This window comes from Teleopsis dalmanni, chromosome 2 (genome assembly GCF_002237135.1).
Source record: "Teleopsis dalmanni isolate 2A chromosome 2, ASM223713v2, whole genome shotgun sequence".
Lineage (NCBI taxonomy): Eukaryota > Metazoa > Arthropoda > Insecta > Diptera > Diopsidae > Teleopsis > Teleopsis dalmanni.
In genome coordinates, this window is record NC_051847.1 from 221,872,134 (window position 1) to 221,898,218 (window position 26,085).

A 26,085-nucleotide genomic window follows, 5' to 3' on the forward strand; every position below is an offset into this window, starting at 1 on the left:
TCCAAATTACGTTTGTATTCCATGCTAGCAAAAATCATATTCAAATATGTTTTTCCAATTTCCCGGTGAAAGCAATTTGTCACAATTTCCTGTTGAGAAATAAATAAAATTTTCTTCTTAAGACATATGTAAAAGTGCATAAAATTCTTAAATTGAATAATTTTATAATGAATCTAAAAATGATATAATCATATTTAAATTTTAGACAGACTTTAGAACGGATTTTAATATGGATAATATTCATCAAAATTTAGTGCATACAACTCATCACTTAGAAAGTACTGAAAGTTCTTATTCCGCAATAAATAATGGTGATATTGTGCCGTGCACTTCCTCGTCAACGCTTCCAACCACATCGATTACTACGAAAATTGCCTGCAGTAGTAGTACATCACCGGATGATTCAAAAAAGTGTAGTGAAAATCTTCAAACTGAGGTCAATAATACGGTCATGGATGTAACACATGTATCAAATCTTTCCGGAGTTACGCAAAAGTCACCGTGTTGTCTGGAAATACTATCAGCTCCGGCGGCAACATCTAGCACACCATTGGTGCCGCCAACGACGCTTCAAACAAGTGGTCAGTTAAACAAATTTTTTTAGCATCCTATAATGAAAATTAATTTCAATAAAAATCATAAAAACAAAAATGTATATTAAATTATTTTTATATTATCATTTTAAAGGTTTATATATTTATATACATTATTAGATATAACGAGGGAACATTGGTATACGCACGCTCATGCACATGCACACGCCCACGCCCATCATCACCACCCGCAACAATTGACGACGGAAGAGCTTGTAATGTATGCTGGACCAGCATACAATGGTGAGTTACTTTATTTCAATGCTTATCCGTTAGGTGTTTTCAACAACAATGATTCTGTAAATCTCTGCTCCAAGTACCGCTCAATGCTAGTGTTTGCACATGTACCATCCCCGTTCACTTTAAATGGTCCTTTATGTTGTTTGCTTGAATTTTAATTTTGTTATGAATTTTTAAAACACTTGGAGTTGCTTGAGGCTTTGTTTATACTTCAGTGTTTGGCTCAGTGTTTAACTTTTCCAAAATATGAAAACAAATTAAAACATATTAAAATTTTAAATAAACAAAGCCTTAATACAATACATAAAATTTTTCATATAGGAACTATTCTTATTTATTTATATTAAATACCTACTACCCTGGCATTAAGTTGAACATTGACTGCTCGCATGTGTGAAGGGCCGAAGGAGTTTACTTCGTAATTAATTTAAAATATCACCCTACAATACAAATATAGAGTAACATTTTTATTGAATGGTTTGATTACTTTAGTAAATGTTGTTCATTTTTAGAATATACGTATATGTTGGTATTAAAATTTATTAGAAAAGATGAAGTATTGTTCTGTATTTAAATTCATTACCTAAAGTCATTACCTGCAAGTAACATTAAGTACATAATGCTTTTTTTACAGTTTTCAATTACTGCTTTTTAATTGATTCATTCATTAATTACTCACAACACAATTTTTTCAAATCATTCGTTTTTTCTCCCATTTACACGATATTAAGCTTGCTTTAGACTATAGCTATTTACTTTAGTTTTAGGCGATATCTGCTTGAATTCCTATACATTGCCCCAACATGATTACATCAATGGTATTATTACGAACCTAGGTATTACTAGAGACGAGAGCTGCAGGCTTTATTGCGAAGAAGAGGAAACTGCACAATGACATATTCTGTGTCACTGTGATAGTCTCGCCAGACTCAGACTTCGGTACTTATCCACTGCCTATCAACTTATAACGGAATTAGGCAACATCTCTGCAAAGGACATAATGGCGTTCTTAACTGCTACTTGTCTATGAAACTAAAGTGGGTGTGTCACAATAATCTCCAAAGAATGCAGTGACGTGGTGACATGTTTCCAATCCGTTTTTTAAAATCTAATCTAAATCTAATACATATAATTATACGTATGAGTGTTCAATTTTTAAAATTAGTGGCTATGTTATTGTCACCAGCTGTTTTTTAATTTAGTGATGTTCATTCATCTATCTTCTTTTTCAAATTAAAAGTAAAATATCAAAAGTACATGTCATTGCAAACATGTTAATCCAGTTATAATCACTTCAACTGAATAATTGTATTCTCTTAATAGTAAGTCATCATAGGTATTTCGCTAAATCCTCATATGGAGGTCGTGATCTCACATAAGTTCGTCTATTCTACGTTAGTTAACCAGCCACAATTTCAGCTGTTTTTGAGTTTTCTGTTCTCCCCAGATCGACTGCATTATATTTTTCTAGTGATTAACTAAATATTGTATTAGGTTTTCAGTTGTAGATGCAACAAATGGATGGAATTAGTGTACTATGTCGTGTAACTACCACATAAAACGATTACCGAAAAGGGATTATAATTTTTAATATGTATATATATGTATGTTGATTTTTACATCTAAAAATAAGGTAGGTCGCATATAGTAAAGAATTGATTAGTATCTGATTTGAACAATATTGAAGCTCTTCAAAACCAATGTTAAGTTTTTCTTATTTTTAATATGAATTCAATAGTAGTATTTTGTATTCATTATGCAATTGACATTCCCATATATGGACAAATATATGAAATATGTTATAAGTATATTATTGTGATTATAAAAAAAACCATATTAATGGCAGCAACAAACAAGATACCCCGTTGAGTGTTAATATTGAATATTATTATCTAACAAAAGTTAAATGTTAAAAAAATTTCTTAAAATAAATATTTTCTTTATTTTTCTATACTGAAGAAAACTTATTATTATTTTGCTTTGATATTTTCAGTAAATGTGAAAGGAGTTCGCCATGAAAGAACGTCATCTTTTTTCGACATTCCTGCTGTGACACATCCTTACTGTTACAGGTAAATAAATGGTGGTTAATACACTTTGAACTATGAAATTTATAGATTTTGGTATAAATTCAATGATAAGAATTCAGTAAACGAGTGTATACTTGTCTACATATATTATTACATTTACAATTTTTATTTGATACAATTTTTTATTAGTAAATCATGACGAATTAATAAGTTTAAAATATCCCCTATTCTAAACATATATAATTTTTTTGTTTTTTTTTTTTAAAAGAAATTATTTTGTGCTTTGGAAGAAGCGTCTTTATTTTGGATCCATAAAAGTTTTTAATAATTCCAACTGTGTTTTTTTATTATTTTGTTAAATGCTTCACTCAAGATTTCCATCATCGCCACCAGCGGGGATATTAAAGAAAAACGACGAAGGTAAGGTTAACTTTGTATCTGAAAACATGTACTTAACGTCAAGCGGTTTCATTTATTTAAATTAAGCATAAAATTGAAAAATCAAAGATACGTCGTGGTTATGATTTATTGGTTTATTGGTTTACTGCAGATACCGCGCACAAATAATTCAATTTGTTTACATTATTCTTTTTACTTATTTTGCATATTAAATATGGTTTTGAATATATAATAAAAATTCTAACAGCGAAGTAAAGAAGCCTACAGCAGGTATAACTAATCCAATTGTCAGTAATATTGTTGGAAATTATTATTCATTTTTTTCTTTTTGTATCATGACTCCTCATTGATATGCTCATGCCGATACACTTTAACAATATCGAGCGAAACAAGCTGATAATGTAACCGCATAAAATTCAATTCAATTTAAAAATATAAAGCAGAAAAATCAGCTTTCATGAATTTGTTTACTAAAAATCATTTCCCTTCGAAATGAATATACAGGGCTCTCTCACCCCACATTCCACTTCATTATTTTTTTCTTATTGTTGTTTTTGTGTAGTTTTTAGCAGTTCGTCTGCTCTTTTTTTAAGTGAAATTTGTTTAGCCGCGCCCCTATGATATCTATGATATTTGCACCCAATTTTTACTGCACTTCTTGTTGTTGGCAACCCTCTTTGAGTTGAGCAGTGTCTGTTGCGCCTTTTGCTGCTTTTGCTGCTTTAATGCTCGAACCCATTCCAAGAGGCTTAATGCTTTACTGATGATGTTTTTACTTGTCGACACTTTCTCATGGATTATGCAAGGCATCCATTGAATATTTAATAGCCTCGAAGAAGAGCAGTGCGATTTTCATTGAGTTCTCCATACATTAACATTTGTTTGTTGTTCTCTATTAAAGGCCAATCTGGCTGGTAGTCAAGTTTGTAGTCATGTGTATCCTTAAAACAATAAATTGTGCCATATTGAACATTTAACGGTTCGTTGGTTACGTACGTAATAGAGATGAAGATGGGTTATGTAACGTTAAATGTTAGCCTCTTGATATCATGGGAAAATTGAATGAGCCGTTTAAATAATTTGGGTTATTATACGCTAAAAATGCGCTGTAGTGATTTAAAACTATTAAGCAAAACGGTAAGAAGATAAAATTAGGAATTACTAAGCAAACATTCACATGAATGAATCAATAGTCTAACTTTTGTATAAATGCCTTTACCAATCATTTTTACTCATATTTTTTTTTTGTATTAGAAGGTAATTATGTATCACAGTATCAGTGATTGGTCGTTCTTTTTATTTATATCATAATTTCATATTCTGGTGTGGATCAGAATTTCTTTCACAGTGTGTCTCCAAAATATAAGGTCATTGGTCTTGATTTCGTAATTTCTAGTGTTCATGGTTCTTGAGCTTGTTCGATATCGTGCACTTCTTCAGTCTAGGAATCATTTTGTTTTTTTTTTAAGAATTCCCTTAAGTACATTGTTGTTAGTTAGATAACTCACAGTCGCGAACTACTAAGAGTGTTGTACTTTAAGAGTCCATGCTTCCCAGCCATATGCTGAAAATCGACACATTAATGTTTTATACAACAATGTTATGTTTGAAGCTTCAAGTTAATATATATTAAGATATGTATGACATATGGTATTAGCTGATGTTATGAGATTTATAATCGCAAAGCATAAATCCCTTGTATTAAAGAACATGACAACGATATATCTAAATTTAAAGATAATTTATACTCGTAAGATGCATTTCTCTTATTTGCACGCAATGAATAGTTCTGGAAGTTTCTGTGTTTGTACCACATTTTTAAGCCTTTCATGAGACTTTACTATTAACGGTTTCTTAAAATATGACCTGTAACAACTTCAATATATGTAGCAAAATATATACTAATTGTAAAGTGTTCATCTGAAATATATGTATATAAAATTGGCAGACAATTTTATATATTAATATTAATGGCTATTACATTAATTGTGAAATGATTTAAAGCTATTGCTGCCTGTGCTGCTTCTTTTTTTCTGCATCAATTCAATACTTCCTCTTTTATAGTTTACAGTGTTTCCTTCGCTATAGTTGGGTCAGAACATATACGGGTAGTGATTTGACAAGAACTTAGCCAAAGAAATAATGAAAAAAAATTTTTGAGGAAAGGTTTTACCAATTGTACCTACTCAACATAACTCTCATATCTAATATTTCTACGGGTATGTTACGTCCACTTGATTTTTGTTAGTATTGTATGGATTATTTATTATTCAATAAAAAAACGTAAAAATTTTTTACAATTTTTGAGCTAAATACCTCACCTCTCTTGAACTATATGTTTCATCGATGATATCAGTCAACTTTTGTTTCTTTAAGTTTCAAGTATAACCTAATTAAGAGTAAAACATATGTTCCCTCAACTTTTGAGATGTTCGTCGTCTTTTAGATTCAACCTGTTCATGTGTGTTTTCTATATTCCATTTTGTATACCATATGTTCGCAAAATGAAATACTAAAATTAAAATTTAAAATATTTCACTTCATATAACTTTAATCATATATTTCAGATGCTGTGTTTTGTAACAACTCAGGAAACTCTTCCAGTTCACTTCAGATTGGTCATTCTTTTCAAAATACAAAAATTGAACATCCTGACTCCACAACACATTTGGGTAATCATCAAGCGCAAATCCATAGTGGTAATCTGCATCCACAGCACCAACATTTGACGAGCCCCACACAAGCGGCGAATTCTGCTTTTAAATTCAATCATTCAAGTGTCATTTCAACAAATTCACCCAGTGTTTATCAACACTACAATGCTCAAAGTAATAGCGCTTACAATATGTTACGACCACCCACATCCACAACAGGTGAAGCTGATATTAAATACGACAGTCCATATAATACAACAATATCGTCTACTTACTCCTTACTGCGCCCAAGCGCTGTAGACTCAACAACAGTTACTTCGACTGAAGCCGATATGAAATTTGAGAATCTTTATACTAGTAACGCTATATCTACTAGTCAAACTGTTACTCAGAGACGTGGCTCACTACAGCTGTGGCAATTTTTAGTAGCGCTTTTGGATGAACCCGCTACAAGGTATGTCTCTTAATTAGTTTTGTATAACACCATCATCTTAAAAACCATCATTTCATAGCTCAAGTTGTATAGCCTGGACTGGTAGGGGTATGGAGTTCAAATTAATTGAACCCGAAGAAGTTGCAAGACGTTGGGGAATACAAAAAAACCGACCAGCTATGAACTATGATAAGCTTTCACGTAGTCTACGCTATTATTATGAGAAGGGTATTATGCAGAAAGTAAATGGTGAGCGGTACGTTTACCGATTTGTTTGCGATCCAGATGCACTTTTTAATATGGCTTACGGACATTTATCGCCTGCAAAAGCTGATCACAGTCACGTGCTCGCTGGTACAACTTCATCTCTTTCGGTCTCAAAAAATGATAGTTTAAACAGAAGTACGGTTAATAGTGGTACAATTTTAGATCATGAAACTGGTAGAGAAAGAAGTTTGATTGGGCATTTAACCAGTAGTAGTAAAACACCACCAGATACTTTGTTTTATAGTAGTCCCTTGCATAAGTTTTAATTAAAGTGCTTAAATATTGTATATTAATATGTAAAATATTAAGTAAATTTGTAAAAAAAAAACAAGTATAAAAAATAACTTATATAAAATTAAGTGTTTATTGTTTGCAATACAATAAAATATGTTACTTGAACTATCAAATTTTATGTAAAGTACATTGGAACATTTTTAATCGCTTCTTTTCTTTTTTTTAGGAGTTTCATCATCACTATCTTCTGAACTCGAGCTTGTTTTGTGATCACTCTTCCGCTTTTCAGCAACTTTTTTGCTATTTTTCTGTATAAATGATTTTAATTTATCTGGCTGAGGACTATATGCCCAATGAATCAATTCTAAATGAATATCACTTGGCGCACCATTACTATCAAATAGTTTAGCTTCTTCAGCCTTAAGTCTTTCCATAATTTTTGATATGTTTTTGTTACGTATAATATCCCATGATATGGAATCATCTTTAGGGTACATTGTTCTAAGATGTTTATAGTTCCCTTTGGCCTTTGAACCACCGTATGCTTCAATGAATTCTGCAGCTAACTCTGCTTTTGGAGCTGGAAGGTCTTCGATAAGTGTGTAAGCTAGATATGCTTTATTATTCTTCATCATATTTTCTGTTTCAAACTTCTCAAGAAAATCTTCCAATATCTTTACACCTTCCTGTATTGATTTGATTTTATCTTCATTTTTTGTACCTGAAAGGACGCGTTTTGAACTTCCAATTAAACCTTTAACAGCGAGTTTTTGATATTCTGGGTCACGATCTTCAAGAATACTGCAAAATAAAATAATTTAATTATTTTAATAATTTAATAATAAATAATTTACTACATTTTGTATTAATTTAATTAAATAACAAATAAAAAAAAACCTCTTAATTAAAAACAATAGTTTATATCAAGAATTTAAATTTTTTATCAAAATGGTCGTCAAAATAATAATAACAATTTAATAATTTAATAACAATTTAAAAAATAACTACATATTTTCTATTATAGTTAGAAGAAAAATACTAATATTGTGTGTACTGAAGTATATGTCACTCAACACCTTTACTAACGTATTTTCTATTATAGGTCCTCAAAATGGCCACCAAAAATATTTAACGGAGTAAATATGAATTTATATTACTTTGTAAATTTGATCCAATAGTATTTTCCTATGTTAACAACTTCTTCAGCTTATTTAAGCACGTAGTCAGCGCCCAAAATGCTAACAGTACTAAAAACCGGAAACCCCTGGTATAAATATGTTCAATGCTAAAACTATACTTAAGCAATAAATAATTTCTAATATTATTTAATAAATAAATAATATTTTATTGTTATATAAAAATATGTAGGTTAAAAAATCATTTTAATTTACTGTTTTATTTGAGCTTGTATTTTCATAACTAATAAGTAGAAATTCCATAAAGAATAAAAAACAACAAGGTTTTTAGTGAATTATTCAAATAGTCAATTGAAATTAAATAGAATCTTGCTGCCTTTTTAATACGTGTTCCAAAAATTACATGAAATGTATCAAGAACAATTCCCAACATCATTTAGTAGTACATTGAAAAATCTGTCGATGACAACATTGTTTAGGTTTCATATCATTACAAAGAAAACCCCTTTAACTATAGCCAGTACTTAATATAAAAAGACTCAAACCATATCGGTATATAAGATTGTGGAGAAAGTTGCATAGAATATTCAAATGAATCAAAATCTGTGGTCAAATCACGACGTTTGGAGAATTAGAATCGATCTCTATTCTAGCTACAACTTTAAAACACAAGGTCTGTGTGATATAAATTAGAGTTACTTTCAGCAGTTCTCCCTTGATAAATTTATATTTTGATATGAAAACGGATAGATATATTTATACATATATAAAATATATATAAATTAAAAGGTACTATATTGTGTGGGAAGATGATCGTGCAAGAGGTCTTGGCAGGTGGTTAAGAGTTTAATTTTATGTATAAAATGTAAAAGATAATGGAACTAAAGGGGTGCCAAAAACTATATTTAATATATATTATATTTTTTCCATAAAAGTTTTTTCATTTTTTCAAATATAATTTCAAAATTTTAAGCTTATGTAAATAATAAAATTAATACTTGAATTAGAATAATAAAATTTTTTATCAAATTAAAAAATGAAATATCATGTTTAATTATTAAACCGATATATGATACCTCATCATATAATATACTATACATATTAAAGTTATTGTTAAGCTAAAAGCAATATTAAAGTTTATGTACAATAATTTTAAATAAATTACTCATTTCAAATAAAATAATTTATTGAATATATGGAATATTCACTTATACAAATGTATATACATACGTACATATGTATTTGCTATTTGTCGTAGTGGAAGCTGTGATATCGTATGAGCTCAGAGCTACTTTATCTTTACTTATTATTTATTTGTTATTTATTACAATTATTAATATATTTTGTACTGTTCTGATGTGCGCGCACACACAGTACACATATCAATAAAAACCTAAACATGTCATTAGCGTAAATACTTAATTGCGAAGAGGTAAAGAATATTCATGGACTGTGAGCGCATGGGCTAAATGTATGACATGACATCATCCCAACGTTGTGACCTTCGGCAAACCAAATAAATGTTTAACTAACAAAATTCATAATAGTTTTATATAAAAAAAGATTTACTTTTGATAAAAAATATATATCACGACATACATAATATCTCAGCATTGATATGCACCATGCAACCAACAAGCCACAGCTAACATTTTTAATATAATCGAAAATATTGAAAGAAACAAATGTATAGCCGATAACTTATAGATACACTCATAAGCTCTTGGCAGTATGCGCAAGGGGAGATCTAATTGGTATGCAAATTTTCAAAATGTTTCGCTTTCGTATTCGTAAATTTTATTAACTATACGAAAACGAAAAAAGTGTTGGTATAAATTATTATCAGCTACAAAGAATGTTAATAGGTAATAAATTTGAAAAAAAAATGTTTTTAAATTAAATTGGTTAAATAAGATTTTGCACTTTATGAAGAACTAAAACAAAAACAGATAGTTTTTAGAATAATTAAGAAGAAAACAGTTTTCCGTAACCCGCTATTCTCGCTACAATTTCAATAAAATTATACAAATGAACCGAGCATTTATTCTATAATTCAATAGATTAAATTAACCTTGCCATATGCTTCAGATAAAAATCTCAAAACCCTCAGAACTGGGTCATAACAACAGCAAAAACAGCAGATAATTAATATAGAAAACATATTTAAAAAAAAAAGGCATTTTGACTAATTTGCTATATATAATAAATACACTTGAACTATACATATAACTGTGAGCATTAAAGACTGTTTTTTTAGTACCACGCAGTATGTATAATAGTATTTTATCACTACAAGAATTATGTTTTGAAGTTCTGAAACAAAAATTTTACTGATAAATCTAATAACTGATAAATGTTCTTTATGCATTTATTGGATTATATACGAGTATAAAAAACAGTCTATACTCGTTGTAAACATCACATATATTATTTTTTTAGAGAGTTTATTATCAATGGAAAACCTATGTATCAACTTTTAACTCCTAATAGAAATATTAATTGAATGTTAATATTTATTAACAATATTTATTTATAACGTAACTGACTATTAATAAAACGCCTTTGCAGTGAATCTCTCCTCACAAGAAAGAAAAACCGGTTTTGGTCTCTTCAGTCTTTCACTAGTACGTGTAAAATGTATACCATAAACAGAAACTTGTCTTATAGACTACTTAATCCTTACCGTAATGTTGTTTCTGCTGCTTCCTTATCTTTAAAACCAAGCCCAGGTACTGTCTCTACTTTATCTTCCTTATCCGTTTTGGCGTTTTTATTAGCAGCACCTCCTCCATATTCCTCCAACCACTTTTCAAATACTGCAATTGCTTCATTTATATTTTTAACTTTTTCTTCTGCTTTGGTCACTACATAAAGTAATTTTAGGTAAGACAACAACAAATGAAAACATATGTATTTATATAAAATTTATATAATATTAAAATTTTATTCTGTTCTTACTTGTAAGCACTCGTTTTGCTCTTCCAAGTAATCCTCGTACAGTCAATTTCCTATACTGCATATCATGGCTCTCTAATAATTGTAGCGTCTCCTCTGCCTTTTCCTTGTCCTTGAAACCAAATTTAGACTCACTAGCATCAGACATTTTCTTTATGATTTTCTTGTGACCACTACAAATTACTATCAAATACAAACTGATTCAAAAACTGTGTACGCACCTCAGCGAATGTTCAGAAATTATACCAAACAAACAGCAGCGAAAAAAGCTTTCCTATTGAGCTTTTTGTTTGACAAACGAAAAGTAACCAAGAGCTTTTAATACCTTCGCGTTGCCGGTACATGCCGTCTTCAACCGCATTTTGTTTTATATATTATATTAGATAAGAATCACAATATAAACATGATGTCATTAAGCATTTCAAATATTCACAAAAACTTGTTTGAAATGGAATGCAAAGAAGAATCAATGAGAATATATAAATTGTAATCTTCTTTTGTTTTGATAATGCAAAAATGAAGAATCAAAACAAATTGAATAATAAACAAAAGGAACACCAATTTTTTTTATTAATATTGATAAGTATTCTTCTTCCGTCATAGAATTATTAGAGATTCTCATGTGTATTATAATTACATTTAAAATTGAAAAAAAAACATATTCTAAAATTTAATAAACAAAATTTAAATTTAATAAAAGAAGGTATATTTATTAGAAAAACTGTTTTTCAAACTGTTAAACATAATTTATGTTAATTTTATCAATTTAATAATATCAGTTATTGTTTTAATAGCAATTTCTTTGTATCTGCAATACATCATCCAGCATAAAATTACGTAAATGACACAAAGCTTGCACAACGTCATCTCCATTTTCTGTAGCGTACTGACCAAGCCAGTGTGTTGGTAAATTAACTTTACTGATATTAGCTGGCTTTATTGGTGTTACCGCTTTTTTTGATGTCATTTGTGTATTTAAATTATTATGACCTTGTAAACCTTCAATATACTTAATATATGCTTCTGAATGTAAGACCCTTTGCGGTTTAGGTGGCACAGTAATGAACATTGGTTCTGGTGGTGGAACATGTGTTATTGCTTGATATGGTGGCTGCATACCTTCTACATTAGCAGCACCTCTTGGCGATGTGGCACTGGATTGCTGCATAGAATGTGATGCACCTGGTTTATGCTTTCTTACCACATAGTTCTTACTACGTTCATTTGTCGGTATATTTTTTCCACATTTACTAAGATGCACTTCTCGTACATGTTTTATTAACCTGGACATCGATGGAAAAGCTTGCATATTTTTTTTTATGCGTATACAATTACGCCACATGCAAACATATTCTGAATCTGCTACTTGCGATGAAGTACGCTGTACATGCCCATTTCCATCTTGTATGCAATGCTCCATACAATCGACTAAGTCCTCGAATTGAACATCGCATTTATCCCAAAGACATTCATATGTAAGTCCGCCTAACACATCAGTTGGGTTTGGACTAATACAATTTAACCCTTCCTCAACTTCAAGTAAACGAGCTGCTGCAAACTCTGCATTTAATTTAGAAGCCTTATCTTCCCAGTTTTGTTTCACACTAGCTGGCAAGTTTTTCCATTCATTTCCTACCATACGCGATATATCACCGAAGGATGCTTCAGGGTTACTTTGACTTATACCTACAAAAGAAAAAAATTGTATGACAAAGACATACATAGTTAATTTTTTAAAAAATCTAATATACCTTTTCGCACTTCACTTGAATATAGTATGTAACCTGTAAGACTTTTCTTAGCTATTTTTGTTTTAATTTTTGACGATATCGGAGTAGAAGAAACTGACGGCGCTGGAGAAGCGACAGCTACTATATCTGAATTCAAGGAGGGTGGATTACCATCCAATGAGTCATCTAATATTCCTAAACTCTCATTCATATCATTTGATTTTGGTTCCTTTAAAGGTTTTATGGGTGATTTGAAATAAAATATTTCATCTTCCGTAACATCTGAACTGTGCTGAAATTTACGCAAACCTCCTGTATTCTTTCGCAGAGATTTTTTCATTTCGTCATATACTGATTCACATATATAAACGTCGCTTTCAGGAAATTCTGTAGGGCGACATGTTACAAATTCAGAATATTCAAGAACAGCGCATCGTCCAACAATGGCTATTATTGGACTAACTTCCTCCACAGTTGACAAAAGCAATTCTTGTCTGAAGAATTGCTTACTCAGTGATGGTGATACTTCACTTGGCGCCAATAGCCATGGACCTCGGAAATAAGACTTATTTGAGTTTTCCCATATTTGATGAACTTGGGCGATAGACTGTTTACCGGTTTGAGTTGCTACGTAGACAAAATCTCCAGTTTTAACTACTCCACTGCAAATTGTGTTATACTGCTGATAATAAACAGCATTAGCTTCAGCATTTGTTGGTGGATCACACGGAACATTTGGTTTTTCTTTTTCTATTAATGCTTCTTGTAATTTAAGTTCCTCTAATTCACCTTTATGTTTCTCAATACGTTCTTTAAATACCGACATCACACGTTTTAGTTCCAAAGGTTCTTCTCGAGTTACAAATTTAATAGGATCATTATCGCGAACAAAGTGCCACGTTTTAAACTTTCTAAAAAGTCGTTGTGTAACGTTATAACGAGATTCACATACAAACACATCTTTTTCTGCGAAACCTTCAGGCTTTAATTTTATATAGTCTTTAATATGCATGACGTAGCATTTTCCCAAAACCTTGTCCATAGAAACTGTTTGAGAAACGCTACTTCTAAATACTTCCCTTTCCAAAAATTTTCTTGAAGCCACATGAAAAGTTTCATGCGGACGAAGAAATACAGCACCTTGCATCATCTTGACTCCATCATTAGTAGTCCAAAGACGTTCAATACAAGCAACACTTGGAATTTTATTTTCTGGTTGTTGAAAGTATACAAAATCTCCAGGTGAAAACACATTTTGATTTATAGTCACACTTTCACCACCTTGCATGGCAGCTGCTTCCACTTCTTCTTTATCCTCTTGGTCTTGTTCTTCCTGTATCATTTTCTGTTGACGAACTGCTTCGACCTCCGACAGTAACTTCTCTAATGTGTAAAGCATCGCTGGAGAACTTAAAGTATCTTTACATATTTCATCTCGTTTTTTAATGAAAAAAGTTTGCAGTTCGCACGAATCTTGAAAGACATCCGAATCGGTGCGAGACAATTTCCGCGCACGTTCAAGACAAGTAAAAATATCTTCTTGAAAAATATCAAATCTTTTATAAACACTTTTATCCAATCTACGTTTTATAAGATCCAAAGATATGCCACGCACTTTTGTCGTATGTCCGTTTTCGTCCACAACTTCATCGTATTCAGGTAGTTCTGCTAATGAATCGGAATAACAACGACCCTCTTCATCTTGATGATTATAGAGTGAAGTAAATAATGTCAAAAATATTTCTTGTACAGCAAGTGAAACATCAGGTACAGCTTCCCGTTCATTACGTAAAGTTTGCTTCGTTTGTAGGGTAAGTTGTTGCAAAACCAATGCATCTTTATATATTTGTGAATCGGGTTCATTGTATTTGCAAGCATTTTCTAACATAAGTAAAAAGTCAGCTGCTAATTCGTCTACTGTTTCATATATACTATGTTTTAGCTTTTGACCTATGCGATCCATATCGATTGGCTCTCTTATTATATCATAATAGTCAGGATATTCAGTTTTTGATGGCAATTTTGTAAATATAAGGGAGAGTTGTCGTTTACCCTTAAGTTCTTGAAAGTCTCTAATTGTCTCATAAAACTGCCACAGTTTATCAGTTATGCCAACTTTTTTCCGACTAGACTTTGGACCTTTCAACACTGGTTTTTTAATATCAGTTAAACCAGGAAACTCTTTCAATTTTTCATTTAACGCTTTTTCAAGATTGTTCGCATCTTCATATATAGTAGAACCCTCTTCATTGTATTGACGGCAGTTAGAAAACATAAGGCGATAGTCTGCAACTACATCTTCGACTGTAGAATACTTATCTGAACGTATGTTATGCTCTATTATATTCATATCTATGGGATTTTGTATAATGTCATAATAATCAGGATAAACTTTCCTTTGAGGTTTCTCCATAAATAAGTCAATTAGTCTTCTATTGGCAACAGTAAAATCAACAAGGTATTTTTGAATGCTAAGAATCTTCTTTTTAATGGTTGCGTTAATCGGTATTCGAGTAGCTTTTGTATTTGAACAGCTTGGAGTATTTGGTGTGCTTGAACTAGAGTTTATACGTGGACGTCCTTTTTTACGTGGTAAAATAGGTAATGACTCATCAGCTTCTACATCTTCTGGTTCACTTAAATCTTGATCAAGCGATTCTTCTACTAGCTTAGCATTCATTATTTTTAACATTTTTACCGCATCTTTATGTGTCCTATGGGTTGCAGGAAATGCTTTTTTAGCGTTGTCCAACATCTGATACAAATCTCCAGTGAGATCACTTATATTAGCATAGTCTCCCTTTTTTAATTTTGTATGAATTTGACTCATCGATATTGGTCGCTTGATAAGTTCAAAGTATTCTGGATGAAATCTGCGCACTGGGAGTTTCCAAAGTGAAGTACCAAGAGGAGGTCCAGTAATGCCAGAATGATCTGATGTTCCTGCCGCATTATAGAGATGATCAAACAATGCCCACATAGGTCCCTCACCTTTTTTACTTGTTTCTTCATCATCTGAACTATCTATTTCCTCTTTCAGAGCTATTATGAAAAGAATATATGTATATATATATATTTAAATATTTGAAAGTATTCTATGTACAAATATTTACCAGCAATTGCAGAACTTGATAGGGTTCTAACACGTCGACTTGGTTTAAATTTACCACTATCGATTTCAATTCGTTTTTGAGTGAACATGCGTTTTAAAGTTTTCGCATCCTTGTATATTTGAGAACCCGGTTCGTTAAACTGGCACGCATTCTTTGTCATTTGTAGTAGATCTTTTTCCATTTCAATTAGAGTAGAATATGCGTTCATTTGGATTTTTGTTGCTATGAGACGCAAATCAATTGGATGTTCAATGACATCATAATAATCAGGATACACTTTCTTTGAAGGCAATAATTGAAACATACGATGGAGTGGCCTATCATTCATACTAGGATCAGTAGCTGTCATAACTGCAGCAAAAAGTTCTTCATATGGATTAAACTCTTCTTCAATACTACGATTCGTATCATCGCCATCCGTTAAACGTCTGGTATACCGACGTTTTGGTTTGGGTTCTTCGTCAATTCCGCCTGCTGAATCAATAATTCGCATTCTATTTGTTTGTACATATTGCCATAGTGCCACAGCATCTTTGTATTCATTACTATCAGACTTATAAAATGCTTTAGCATTATTTACCAACAATTCAAAATCGTTCATCAAATCATCAATATCATCATATGAATCTGTTTTTAACTTTTGTTGTATTTTCAATAAATCTATTGGATTAGCTACAACATCATAATAAGATGGTTCTTGTCTTCGTTTCGGAGCTCGTATAAAAGTGTCACACAACGTTGCACCATCTTCTTTTTTGATATTTCTAATTGAATCATACAACTGCTGACACAACTCAGTAGGATCAGATATAATTCGGCGTTTTTTCCTCGTTGAAGTAACTAAAACAGGAGACTGTTCTGGTGTAGAGTCATCCATTTGCATAGAGTCGTCATCTTGTTTGCTTGAAGATAATGAACTACCTCTTCTTTTTCGGCTTAGCATGATGAAATTATAATAAATACTTAAATTAAAAGTGCGAAAATGCTGTTCACAAAACTAATAATGATAAAAATCGCCGCGTCCAATTTGTGCGATTCAACTAATGACAAAATGAAGTAGGCCAATATTAAGCAGCCCATTCACGATGAACCGATGAATATATTGTTTGATGACGAAGATTTCTGTTGCTCCCAGCGTATTCCATTTTTCTGTTTGCTCTAATAAAATAGTACATAAAATTAATTTAATGTTTTCAGTTACTTGTTTTATTTTGTTGATTATACACATCTCTCAAATTCCGAATATAATTCTAATATGACAAAGTCGTAACATGTATTAATAGTGTTTTATTTACAGAACATATGTATGAGGGTAAACTTCTTATCTGAACAATATCGCATATAGCTATATCAATACTGTTATCTATCTCAATATGTTACAAGTTAATATATTTATTCAATAAAATAAATAAAAGACAAATAATAATAGACGTTTTCGGTTGTTCGCAAGTGTGGCAAAGAACGCATGCTGGTCCATATTCGCATTGGCATCACCGTTGCAATCTGTCAAATATTATATTTTGGCAAACAGCAAATCTTGCATACGTGCACTTAATACAACCAAATTACAATTTGCTTAAAAATACATAATATAAAATTAAAAGTTAGGCCAGTAACTTTCTGTTTTTTGCCACACTTACTAGCGACCAAAAACGCTTAATAAGTAGTTTCTTTTTATTGACAGTTTTTATTGATAGTTCTTCTGTAAAGCATAAATTTTATACAAAGCTTATTAATTATCTCCAGCAAAAGTTTCTATTATATGATTCTAATTTTAAGGGATATGTTAAGATGCATCCACACCAAAGCAAACGCTTGTGAACGAACGATCATTTCCAGATAATGGTACCTGAAAAATTTCTTTCAGAGTTCAAAAAAAATTCTTTCAAATCACGAAAGAAAATTTATGAAGCCTAAAAATGCTTTTGAAATCTTTAGACATTGGTTTTACTTGCAAAAAATTGTATATCTTTCAGTGCGGCCAAATTCACAAATTAGTCTATTGTGAATGTTAAAATCATATTAGAATTTCATAAATAAATAAATTTAAATATATAACACAAAAAATAAGAAATTTTTTTTAAATTTTTGTTTACAATATTTATATATCATACTGTGCACAATAGACCAAAAATGCTATCGAAAGTATTACTTATTTTATTTGTTCTTTACCGACATGCTTGCAAAAGAAAAAGCTTAATATATGTATATCGATTGTCAAATTGGTTCACAGTGATAAAGGCAGTATTCTTATGGACAGCATTTTGCATTTAAAATTATACTTGAATTAAAATATGGCAACTCATTATAGTATACTTCATATGGTAGCACAACTATTAGAGAAATAAATAAAATTTTTGGTTTGGGAGATCGCAGACCAGAATATATTTTTCAATGTTCATTTATTTATATATTAAAAATTATTATTCTGATATAAATTTAAATAACATAAATTAAAAGTTTTTTAACTCAGTGTAAAAGCTAAAAACACTTTTAAAATGTAAAAAGAGGGCGTGCTCACTTCAAGTGTCAGACATGAAAACAAATGATGAAGAAAGAGGAAAGATTGTAAAAACAAAAATAGTAGATCAAAACATAATATGTCCAATAATGATGTGCATATTGCTCGTACTCAGCAGCGGATGATGGTTGCTTCTGAAAAAAACCATCGTTCCTGCTTGGGCCCACATAGAACTAAAAATACGCAAGAGAATAGCCAACATGACGAATATTATCTATTTGGTAGTGTATCTCCACGTTGTGGACATGCTAAACTGATAGGAGATGTCATCGAATCACCAGATCAGCGAGATACCAATGAAAGTGATAATAATATTAGTTCGTGTTCTACATTAGATATTGTAAATAAGGTAGGTAAGCGCGAAGACGATTCTTGTTTTTATTTAGGCTGCAGTTGCATTGTGCGCAAGTACTGAAAAAATAAAAAAAATGTTACGCATTAATGACGTGCATCCTATTTGCCCTTTTGCATTTTGTAATGCAAAAGCATAATATCGCGCTTTGACTAAGACGTAATTCTTTTAAATTGAAATGAAATTTATCGAGAAGTAATGACATGATATCAGAAAGTTTAATTCCACGCAGCCTAAGCTGTTTATGTTGTTCTGAATCGCAACCAAGAGATCCATACTTGCATGGGAATGATTTTCGAAACAGCTGGGAATATACATTGATAGCTCAACCACATCCAATAAAACCTATTAAAGTGCAATTTATAAATTGATTTACAAAATTTTTGATTTGGTTTTGAACAAAACTATTTTTTATTATAGGTAGAGAATTTAACGCAAACCCACCTTGAGAAGCAAGTTGTAGAACTTTCACAACGTCTTCAGCAAGCAGAACAGCAGAGATCTGATGTGCAACGTCAATTTGAGGAATGCAAAAATGAAAGAGACTTGTGCTTGAGACGGTTAGAAGTTGTGAGCACGGCACATGAATGTAGAATTACTGAAATGCACTGCGTGATTGCTGAACTAAGTAAAAAGTTGCGAGCTAAACAAGATAGTACTATTTTAGAAGAGCAGGAACCTGAAGGCAGTGGTACTTTGCACATAATAAATTTCAAAGATATTTTAATTTACATATATTAAATATATTTTGCATTAGAAATAAGTTATCAAGAAGGGTCGATTTATAATTCTGAACTTAATTTGACAAATCCTGATGCAGAATGTCAAACGGATCCCGTTGATGGCGGAGCAATATCAAATCACGATCTTCGTTTTAGTGGAGAAAATGCCGGTAGCGAATTTCACGAGGAAGTAAAACTGAATGATACTGTCAACAAAGGGCAACTTGAGGTAATACTGCCTCAACTTGTGTATGACTGTAGTACGTTAATAGCAAAAACTTCTTTAACAGGCCTTACAGGAGGAGGTGCTACATTTAAGAGCACAGATTGCATTGTTACAATCAGAAATTGCTAATACTGCAAGTGTGACCCAAGAAGTTATAGAAGAGGATCAAAGTATTGAAGTTTATGGTGAAGACGTTGAAGCAAATCAAAGTAGTTGTTCCATGGATCGATATTATCAAAACTTAAAAGGCGAAGAATTTGTGCAAAACTGTGTTGTTAACAATGAATCAGGTAAATTATTTGTAGATGTAAATAATAAATTATATGCTTACATTGGTAACAGAATTTGTAGCAACCTTTACGCATTGCGAACTCAGTACTAAAAAGGCTCTACCAGTTCCTAAAATGGCTGAACGTGTAAAACTCAGATGTGCTACCAAATGCGAAAACTTTGCAATTACTGACTCAGCAAAAAGCGAAGTAATTATTAGAGAATTCAAAATAAAATTATAAATATTTGTTAATGTTTTTATAATTAGTTAAATAATATTGACTTTGTTGAGCACTTGGTTTCCGATTTAAAGCAAAGCAGTGTGTTGAAGAGTTTTATGGAATCATCTGAATTCGAAAATGAACTACAACAACTTCAGCGTAAAATTGAGCATCTCAAAATCCGGAATACTGTACTCACACTTACCTTGGAGGAATGTAAGGAACATTGTGAGCATTTATATTTACTTTGTGGTAAATATGAATCAAATGCAATTGCATTACAGACTGCTCTTAACTGCAGTGATCGTGCAATAGAAGCTTATGATGTAATGTTAGCTTTGTTAGAAAGCAGGTAAGATTGCTGCATTGCTTCTTTTTCGTTTTTTGTTTGTTGTATTCATTTTTTTTGGATATTGTCTCATTCTAGACTGGGCTTGATAATGGACAATTCTGCAGGTGCTGAAGATAGTCGAAAAGCTGTAGAGCTAGTAGCTCGACATCTATTAGACCGACTGGAAAGCGAGAAGGATTTATGTGAAAATAGTTTAGGTCCATGGCAAAATACGTATGTATCGTAATAAATATACAAATAGTTAATATTTATATATATATATAAACTATTACCAACCTAATAGTACTTGAACATTTTCGAGGGTTTTGCTGTGCTCGAGACAGTTGCTCGAGCACAGGCATACTTTGTCATCATGAATATTTATGTCTGTTGAGTAGCTTTTATTTGCTAAAAAAAATTGGCAAATCATTTCGGAAAGTAAACACCAATATTAACTAAAAGCTTTATGTTTTAATAAATTTAAAAATATAATGAATTCATAAATATTTTTAATAATTATTTTACATATTTATGGATCATTTATAACAATTTGATTTTTAGTTTTAGCATACCTGATAAGATTTGTACATCATGGACGCAAGAAGACGACAACCGCTTACGATACCATGTTTCAAAATTAAAGGGCCGACGTTCAACCGTACAAAATACAATCGTAAATTTAGAATCTCCATTCAGTGATTTTGAAAAATTTCGAGTGGCAGTCGACAGTGATGAATGTTTGAAAAAACAAGATAAACTGGGACACATTGATTTAGAAATGGCTTTATTAACACAAGAAGTCTTAAATATCCGGGAGGAAAATATTGGTTTGAAGGTCAAAGTTGAGGAAGCGATTAAAGAGCGACAAGTTGCCATTCGTAAAATTGAAATTTTACAAAATGCTTTAGAACATATGCAGCTCCAATTAAAATTAGCCACCGATTCTTTTAAGGAACAAAATAACGCAAATCGAGTTTCATATTCAGAAAATGAACATTCTGCACTTGTGGAGCAACAATTGGTCGAAGCTTTGGGTAGAGAATCCGAACTCAAAAATCGCATTCAAGTTTTAATCGCATCGCAAAAAGCCTTTGATGAAAAATTTAAGGAATTGCACAACAACAAAAAAGAACTTGTAAAATCTAACTTGTACGTTTTTAAATAATTTTAGCTATGGATATTAATATGTAATATCTTGCAGAAATTTAACACAATTACTTGAAGAAAGTATACGAAAAGACCGTACACGTAAATTAGAGCGAAGAATTACGGAATTTAATTAGCAATAAGTCTGAGATCGAGATGTAGTCTAACAAAGATAATCTGCAAATAAGATTACAAAACAAAAACGAATATCGTGTAACATAATTTATTTATTGGTGTATGCGTAGCTTCAGCCAACACATTTTTTTATTTATAAATCTCAAAATAATGCGGTGCATAAAATCACTAAAATCACAAATGTGCCATTTGATTTGCAAGAGAGACTTTTCCGTCTAGTTATTCTTGCGAATTTATCAAGTGCGCGGGTTGTCTTTTCTTTATCAATAAACAGTTAAACTTTATATCAAATTATATATGAATTTAAATTATGTAATTATGCAACGCTTGTTAAAACTATATTATTAATGTACAAATTGTGCACTAAATAAAAATGATTATACAATAAATATCAAACTAATTATTTAATTCAATTAAAGCAACTTGTTTAGCAAAATTATCTATCTACTTTAAACATACCTGAGCCGAACGTATAATAACATCATTTTAGGCAAAAATAAGATTGATTTACTATACTAATTAACCCAATACATTTTTTAAAGCTCTACATCATTTATGTAGAACGATTTTTCTTGCGCGATAATCTTTCCATTTTCATCTCTCTAGCACTATTCCTTCTAATTTGATCTGCAACCTCTATTTTCTTTGAGGCTAATTCTACATATTTTATATATAACGATTTTTCTTGCACTATTCCTTCTAATTCGATCTGCAACCTCTGCTGCCTTTGGGGATATCGTTGCAGGAGGGTATACGATAACCTTGCTCCAATACTTATAATTATCTCACCAGTGTGATGTTCTCCCTTCACTATTGTCCTTGTTGTTCGGCATAAACAATTTTATACTCTTAAATTTAATGTCTATTAACTTCCACTTTTCTATTACATTGTCAGAATATTATTTTCTTTGGTGGGATAATAGAATGGACTAGCTAGTCTATGCCATAATTGCAACTCTATATTTAGTGACGTAACTTAATTGTTTTCATGGTAAAACACACAAATTTAAGACCTATGAATGTACGTCTCCATCCCATCGAAGTGATCAGGTACACTCATCTCAATCCAGGCTAGTTTTCTACCACCCACCAAAATTCTTATCTTTCCATTATTCAATTCCACCCTTCGTTTTCTTCTTCTATCCTTACTAAACGCTCCATCCAAACTCATGCATTAATCACTAAATTCCTAGTTGTCCGCAGGTTTAAACAACCAGGACAACTAGATTGGATATTTCAACACTTAAATATTTACTTTACGTAATTTCGATACCTTAGATTAAGTTTCAATAGGTTGAAGACACATATTAGAGTTTTGTTTTTACTGCGTTTTTTTTTTTTTGTAATACTCTCCAAATTTTTTCTTATTTTATTTTTTTTATAATTTTATTTTTTATTATTTTATAATTTTTTCTATTTTATTCATAATAAATATATATAATAAAATAATATATGAAACGGTGAAGGAGAATATTTAATATATGTAGAAATACAATTTATATAAAAGTGTGTGTAGGTACGTACTTATGACACATTATGATAATTAATTATAAATTTTAAATAATTATTTCAAAATACAAATAAAATTATATGCAAGGCTTATAATATTTGAATCTTAAAAAAATGTTTATAGCGTGTATAATCTGTTTAATCTATTTCTCTCCATCACTGTAACAAGGCAGCTGTCAAATGATTTTGCAGGCGCCCCCTTCCGATAAATAACTCAAGTAAAAATACGCCATATTGTACTTCCGTCGAAATGCTGTCTTTTTCGGTCCGCTACTATTTTATGGTGGACGTTTACTGCTGTTGCAGAAATATAATTTAGGAATTTTGGTGTATATAAGCACTTAAAATGGTAAGAAAGTGTTTAAATTTATTGTTAAAAATATCGTGCGTAATTTATCGTCACGTTAACTTTCGAATGTGGCTTAAAAATAGCTTAAAATCAGTGGAATAATATTGTTTTGTTCAGTATACACGTGTTTGTGATTTGACAGTAAATTATGAGTGTACAAGAAATTAATTGGTTTTTTATTGTAGAGTTTAGCCAACGCTAGACCTTTGGTATCCGTTTACACGGAAAAAAATGAGCAAGTGAAAGAAAAAAACATTTGCCTTCCATCTGTATTCAAGGCTCCAATTCGCCCAGATGTTGTAAATGAAATTCACCAATTGATGCGTCGTAATAAGCGCCAGGCATATGCCGTTAGCGAGCAAGCAGGTATATTTGAAAAATTTATTTAATTGTTTAATTCCTAATAGTGCTTACTGTATATTAGGTCATCAAACTTCTGCTGAATCTTGGGGTACTGGTCGTGCTGTTGCCCGTATTCCTCGTGTGCGTGGTGGTGGTACTCACCGTTCCGGTCAGGGTGCTTTTGGTAATATGTGTCGTGGTGGTCGTATGTTTGCACCTACTAAAACTTTCCGTCGTTGGCACCGTAAAATCAACGTTAACCAACGTCGTTATGCTTTGGTATCTGCTATAGCTGCTTCTGGTGTTCCAGCTCTTGTACAATCTAAAGGTCACATCATTGATGGTGTATCTGAATTTCCATTGGTTGTATCAGATAATGTACAAAAACTGCAAAAAACCAAACAAGCTGTTGAATTCCTCAGACGTTTGAGAATCTGGGCTGATATTCAAAAAGTAAGTGCTAACTTTTCTAAAAAAAATAGTAAAGTATTGCAATAATTTAAACCAGTTTCAAGTGTAAATTTGCTTGATTAATGTAGTTTATCGTTTAGATAAATTATTGCTAGATAAATTTCTTTTTTTAGGCGTTCCGTAATTGAACCTTTAATGTTTTATATACGGGGCAATAAAAAAGAGACAACTTAATTAAATGATAGCATTTATACGAGTATTAATCTGTAAAACATTTTTAACATATTTTTTTTCATAATCTTAGGTTTACAAGTCTCAACGTTTCCGTGCAGGCCGTGGTACAATGCGTGATCGTCGTCGTATTGCTCGTCGTGGACCTTTGGTTGTATATTACAAGGATGAAGGTCTTCGTCGTGCCTTCCGCAATATCCCTGGTATTGAAACCATGAACGTGGATAAAATGAATTTATTGAAATTGGCACCTGGTGGTCATGTTGGTCGTTTTGTTATCTGGACTGAATCTGCTTTTGCTCGCTTGAACGAACTTTTCGGTTCATGGAAGAAACCATCGACTCTGAAAAAGGGTTACAACTTACCACAACCGAAGATGGCAAATACTGATTTGACTCGTTTGCTTAAATCTGAAGAAATCAGAAAAGTTTTACGTGATCCACGTAAGACAGTTTTCCGTCGTGTACGTCGTCTTAATCCATTATCTAACGTACGTCAGCTTATTAAATTGAATCCTTATGCTGAGGTCCTAAGACGTCGTGCTGCTCTGGCTGCAGAAAAGCGAACAATTACTAAAATTGTTAACAATGCTAAAAAAAGGAACGTTGAATTGGCAAAATCACATTTCGCTAGCGTTGCCACCAAAGCAGCAGCCAATCGCACTAAATTGATTCAAAAGGCATTAGTTGAACGCAAAAAGAAGGCAGCAGCTACTAAGAAGGCTGCACCAGCAAAAAAGTAAACTGATCTTTACTTAATTAAAGTTATTGCTTTCTTCTTTTTTATACATATAACATGTATGAATTTTATTCATAATACACTATAAAATAACTAAAATACAACGTAGAATTATATTTATTTTTAATTGATTGTGTACTGATATATTTAAAAATAGGAAATGGATATTCATGATTGTAACTATTTGGTCGGATTGTCTATCGTTTGCCTTCGTTTTGAATATAGATTTACTGCAAAATTCTTGAATTATATTGTGAGCTGAAAAGGGTATCATCGCTAACAGGATTAAAAGACTCTCCAAGACAATTCACAAGTATTCACTCCTTATGAATACTCCTCTATAACAACATATTCTTATGAGGTTTTTTTTGTGTGAAATTTAGGAATAATGTGAGGTATGTAGCTCTTAATTTTTTATCAGTAAAAAGTGTGGGAAAGTCCGAATTCTGAATTTTTATGTATAATTACAATTTTGAGACTTATCGCATTACCAAGTTACGTTAACCCAAACATCTGGTCTGATAATATTTATATTTTCTCTCTTACTTTTATTGAAATCAAAACAAATAGAATTGGCTAATTTAAACGTGCACTTATAATTTTGCCGATATAGAATTAAAGAAGTCATCAGTGGTAATGCATCTTATATTTTAATATGCGTTGGTTTCGCTTTCACACGATACAGGCAGTTTTCTGGACTATTGGAAATAAACGATAAATTGTTGCTAAGTATGACAAGCATCTTTCTGTAAGTAGTTAGGGAAAAGAGCAATAGCAAAAGTATATGAATTGAATCA

The 26,085-nt window shown here is 31.4% G+C and overlaps 5 protein-coding genes across 6 annotated transcripts; 3 read left to right on the forward strand and 2 right to left on the reverse strand.

Annotated features, from left to right (window-relative positions):
• The first annotated feature begins 3,163 nt into the window (after positions 1-3,163).
• On the forward strand, positions 3,164-6,884 carry LOC119683616 (ETV5-related protein Ets96B). Its single transcript, XM_038097401.1, has 3 exons — positions 3,164-3,283; positions 5,830-6,370; positions 6,429-6,884. The coding sequence occupies exons 1-3, from the start codon at positions 3,223-3,225 to the stop codon at positions 6,880-6,882; spliced, it is 1,056 nt and encodes a 351-aa protein (XP_037953329.1). The 5' UTR covers positions 3,164-3,222; the 3' UTR covers positions 6,883-6,884.
• Positions 6,885-6,975: 91 nt separating this feature from the next.
• On the reverse strand, positions 6,976-11,170 carry LOC119686245. Its single transcript, XM_038100769.1, has 3 exons — positions 10,945-11,170; positions 10,670-10,850; positions 6,976-7,651 (listed from the first exon to the last, which is right to left on the reverse strand). Exons 1-3 carry the CDS (start codon positions 11,087-11,089, stop codon positions 7,051-7,053), a joined length of 927 nt encoding a protein of 308 aa, XP_037956697.1. The 5' UTR covers positions 11,090-11,170; the 3' UTR covers positions 6,976-7,050.
• Positions 11,171-11,675: 505 nt separating this feature from the next.
• Positions 11,676-16,842, reverse strand: LOC119686244 (protein polybromo-1). The gene is made up of 3 exons (XM_038100768.1): positions 15,785-16,842; positions 12,693-15,713; positions 11,676-12,627 (listed from the first exon to the last, which is right to left on the reverse strand). The coding sequence occupies exons 1-3, from the start codon at positions 16,725-16,727 to the stop codon at positions 11,729-11,731; spliced, it is 4,863 nt and encodes a 1,620-aa protein (XP_037956696.1). The 5' UTR covers positions 16,728-16,842; the 3' UTR covers positions 11,676-11,728.
• Positions 16,843-18,216: 1,374 nt separating this feature from the next.
• LOC119678918 (colorectal mutant cancer protein) lies at positions 18,217-21,975 on the forward strand. 2 transcript variants are annotated; one of them, XM_038091008.1, is made up of 9 exons: positions 18,217-18,654; positions 19,078-19,348; positions 19,415-19,608; positions 19,670-19,895; positions 19,948-20,084; positions 20,144-20,448; positions 20,524-20,661; positions 20,989-21,576; positions 21,629-21,975. In XM_038091008.1, the coding sequence occupies exons 1-9, from the start codon at positions 18,385-18,387 to the stop codon at positions 21,708-21,710; spliced, it is 2,211 nt and encodes a 736-aa protein (XP_037946936.1). In that variant the 5' UTR covers positions 18,217-18,384; the 3' UTR covers positions 21,711-21,975. The 2 variants fall into 2 exon arrangements, with proteins under 2 accessions (XP_037946936.1, XP_037946937.1); XM_038091009.1 differs by lacking the exon at positions 18,217-18,654 and adding an exon at positions 18,778-19,010.
• Positions 21,976-23,455: 1,480 nt separating this feature from the next.
• On the forward strand, positions 23,456-25,387 carry LOC119679544 (60S ribosomal protein L4). The gene is made up of 4 exons (XM_038091959.1): positions 23,456-23,566; positions 23,752-23,932; positions 23,991-24,361; positions 24,624-25,387. The coding sequence occupies exons 1-4, from the start codon at positions 23,564-23,566 to the stop codon at positions 25,290-25,292; spliced, it is 1,224 nt and encodes a 407-aa protein (XP_037947887.1). The 5' UTR covers positions 23,456-23,563; the 3' UTR covers positions 25,293-25,387.
• The last annotated feature ends 698 nt before the right edge of the window (positions 25,388-26,085 follow it).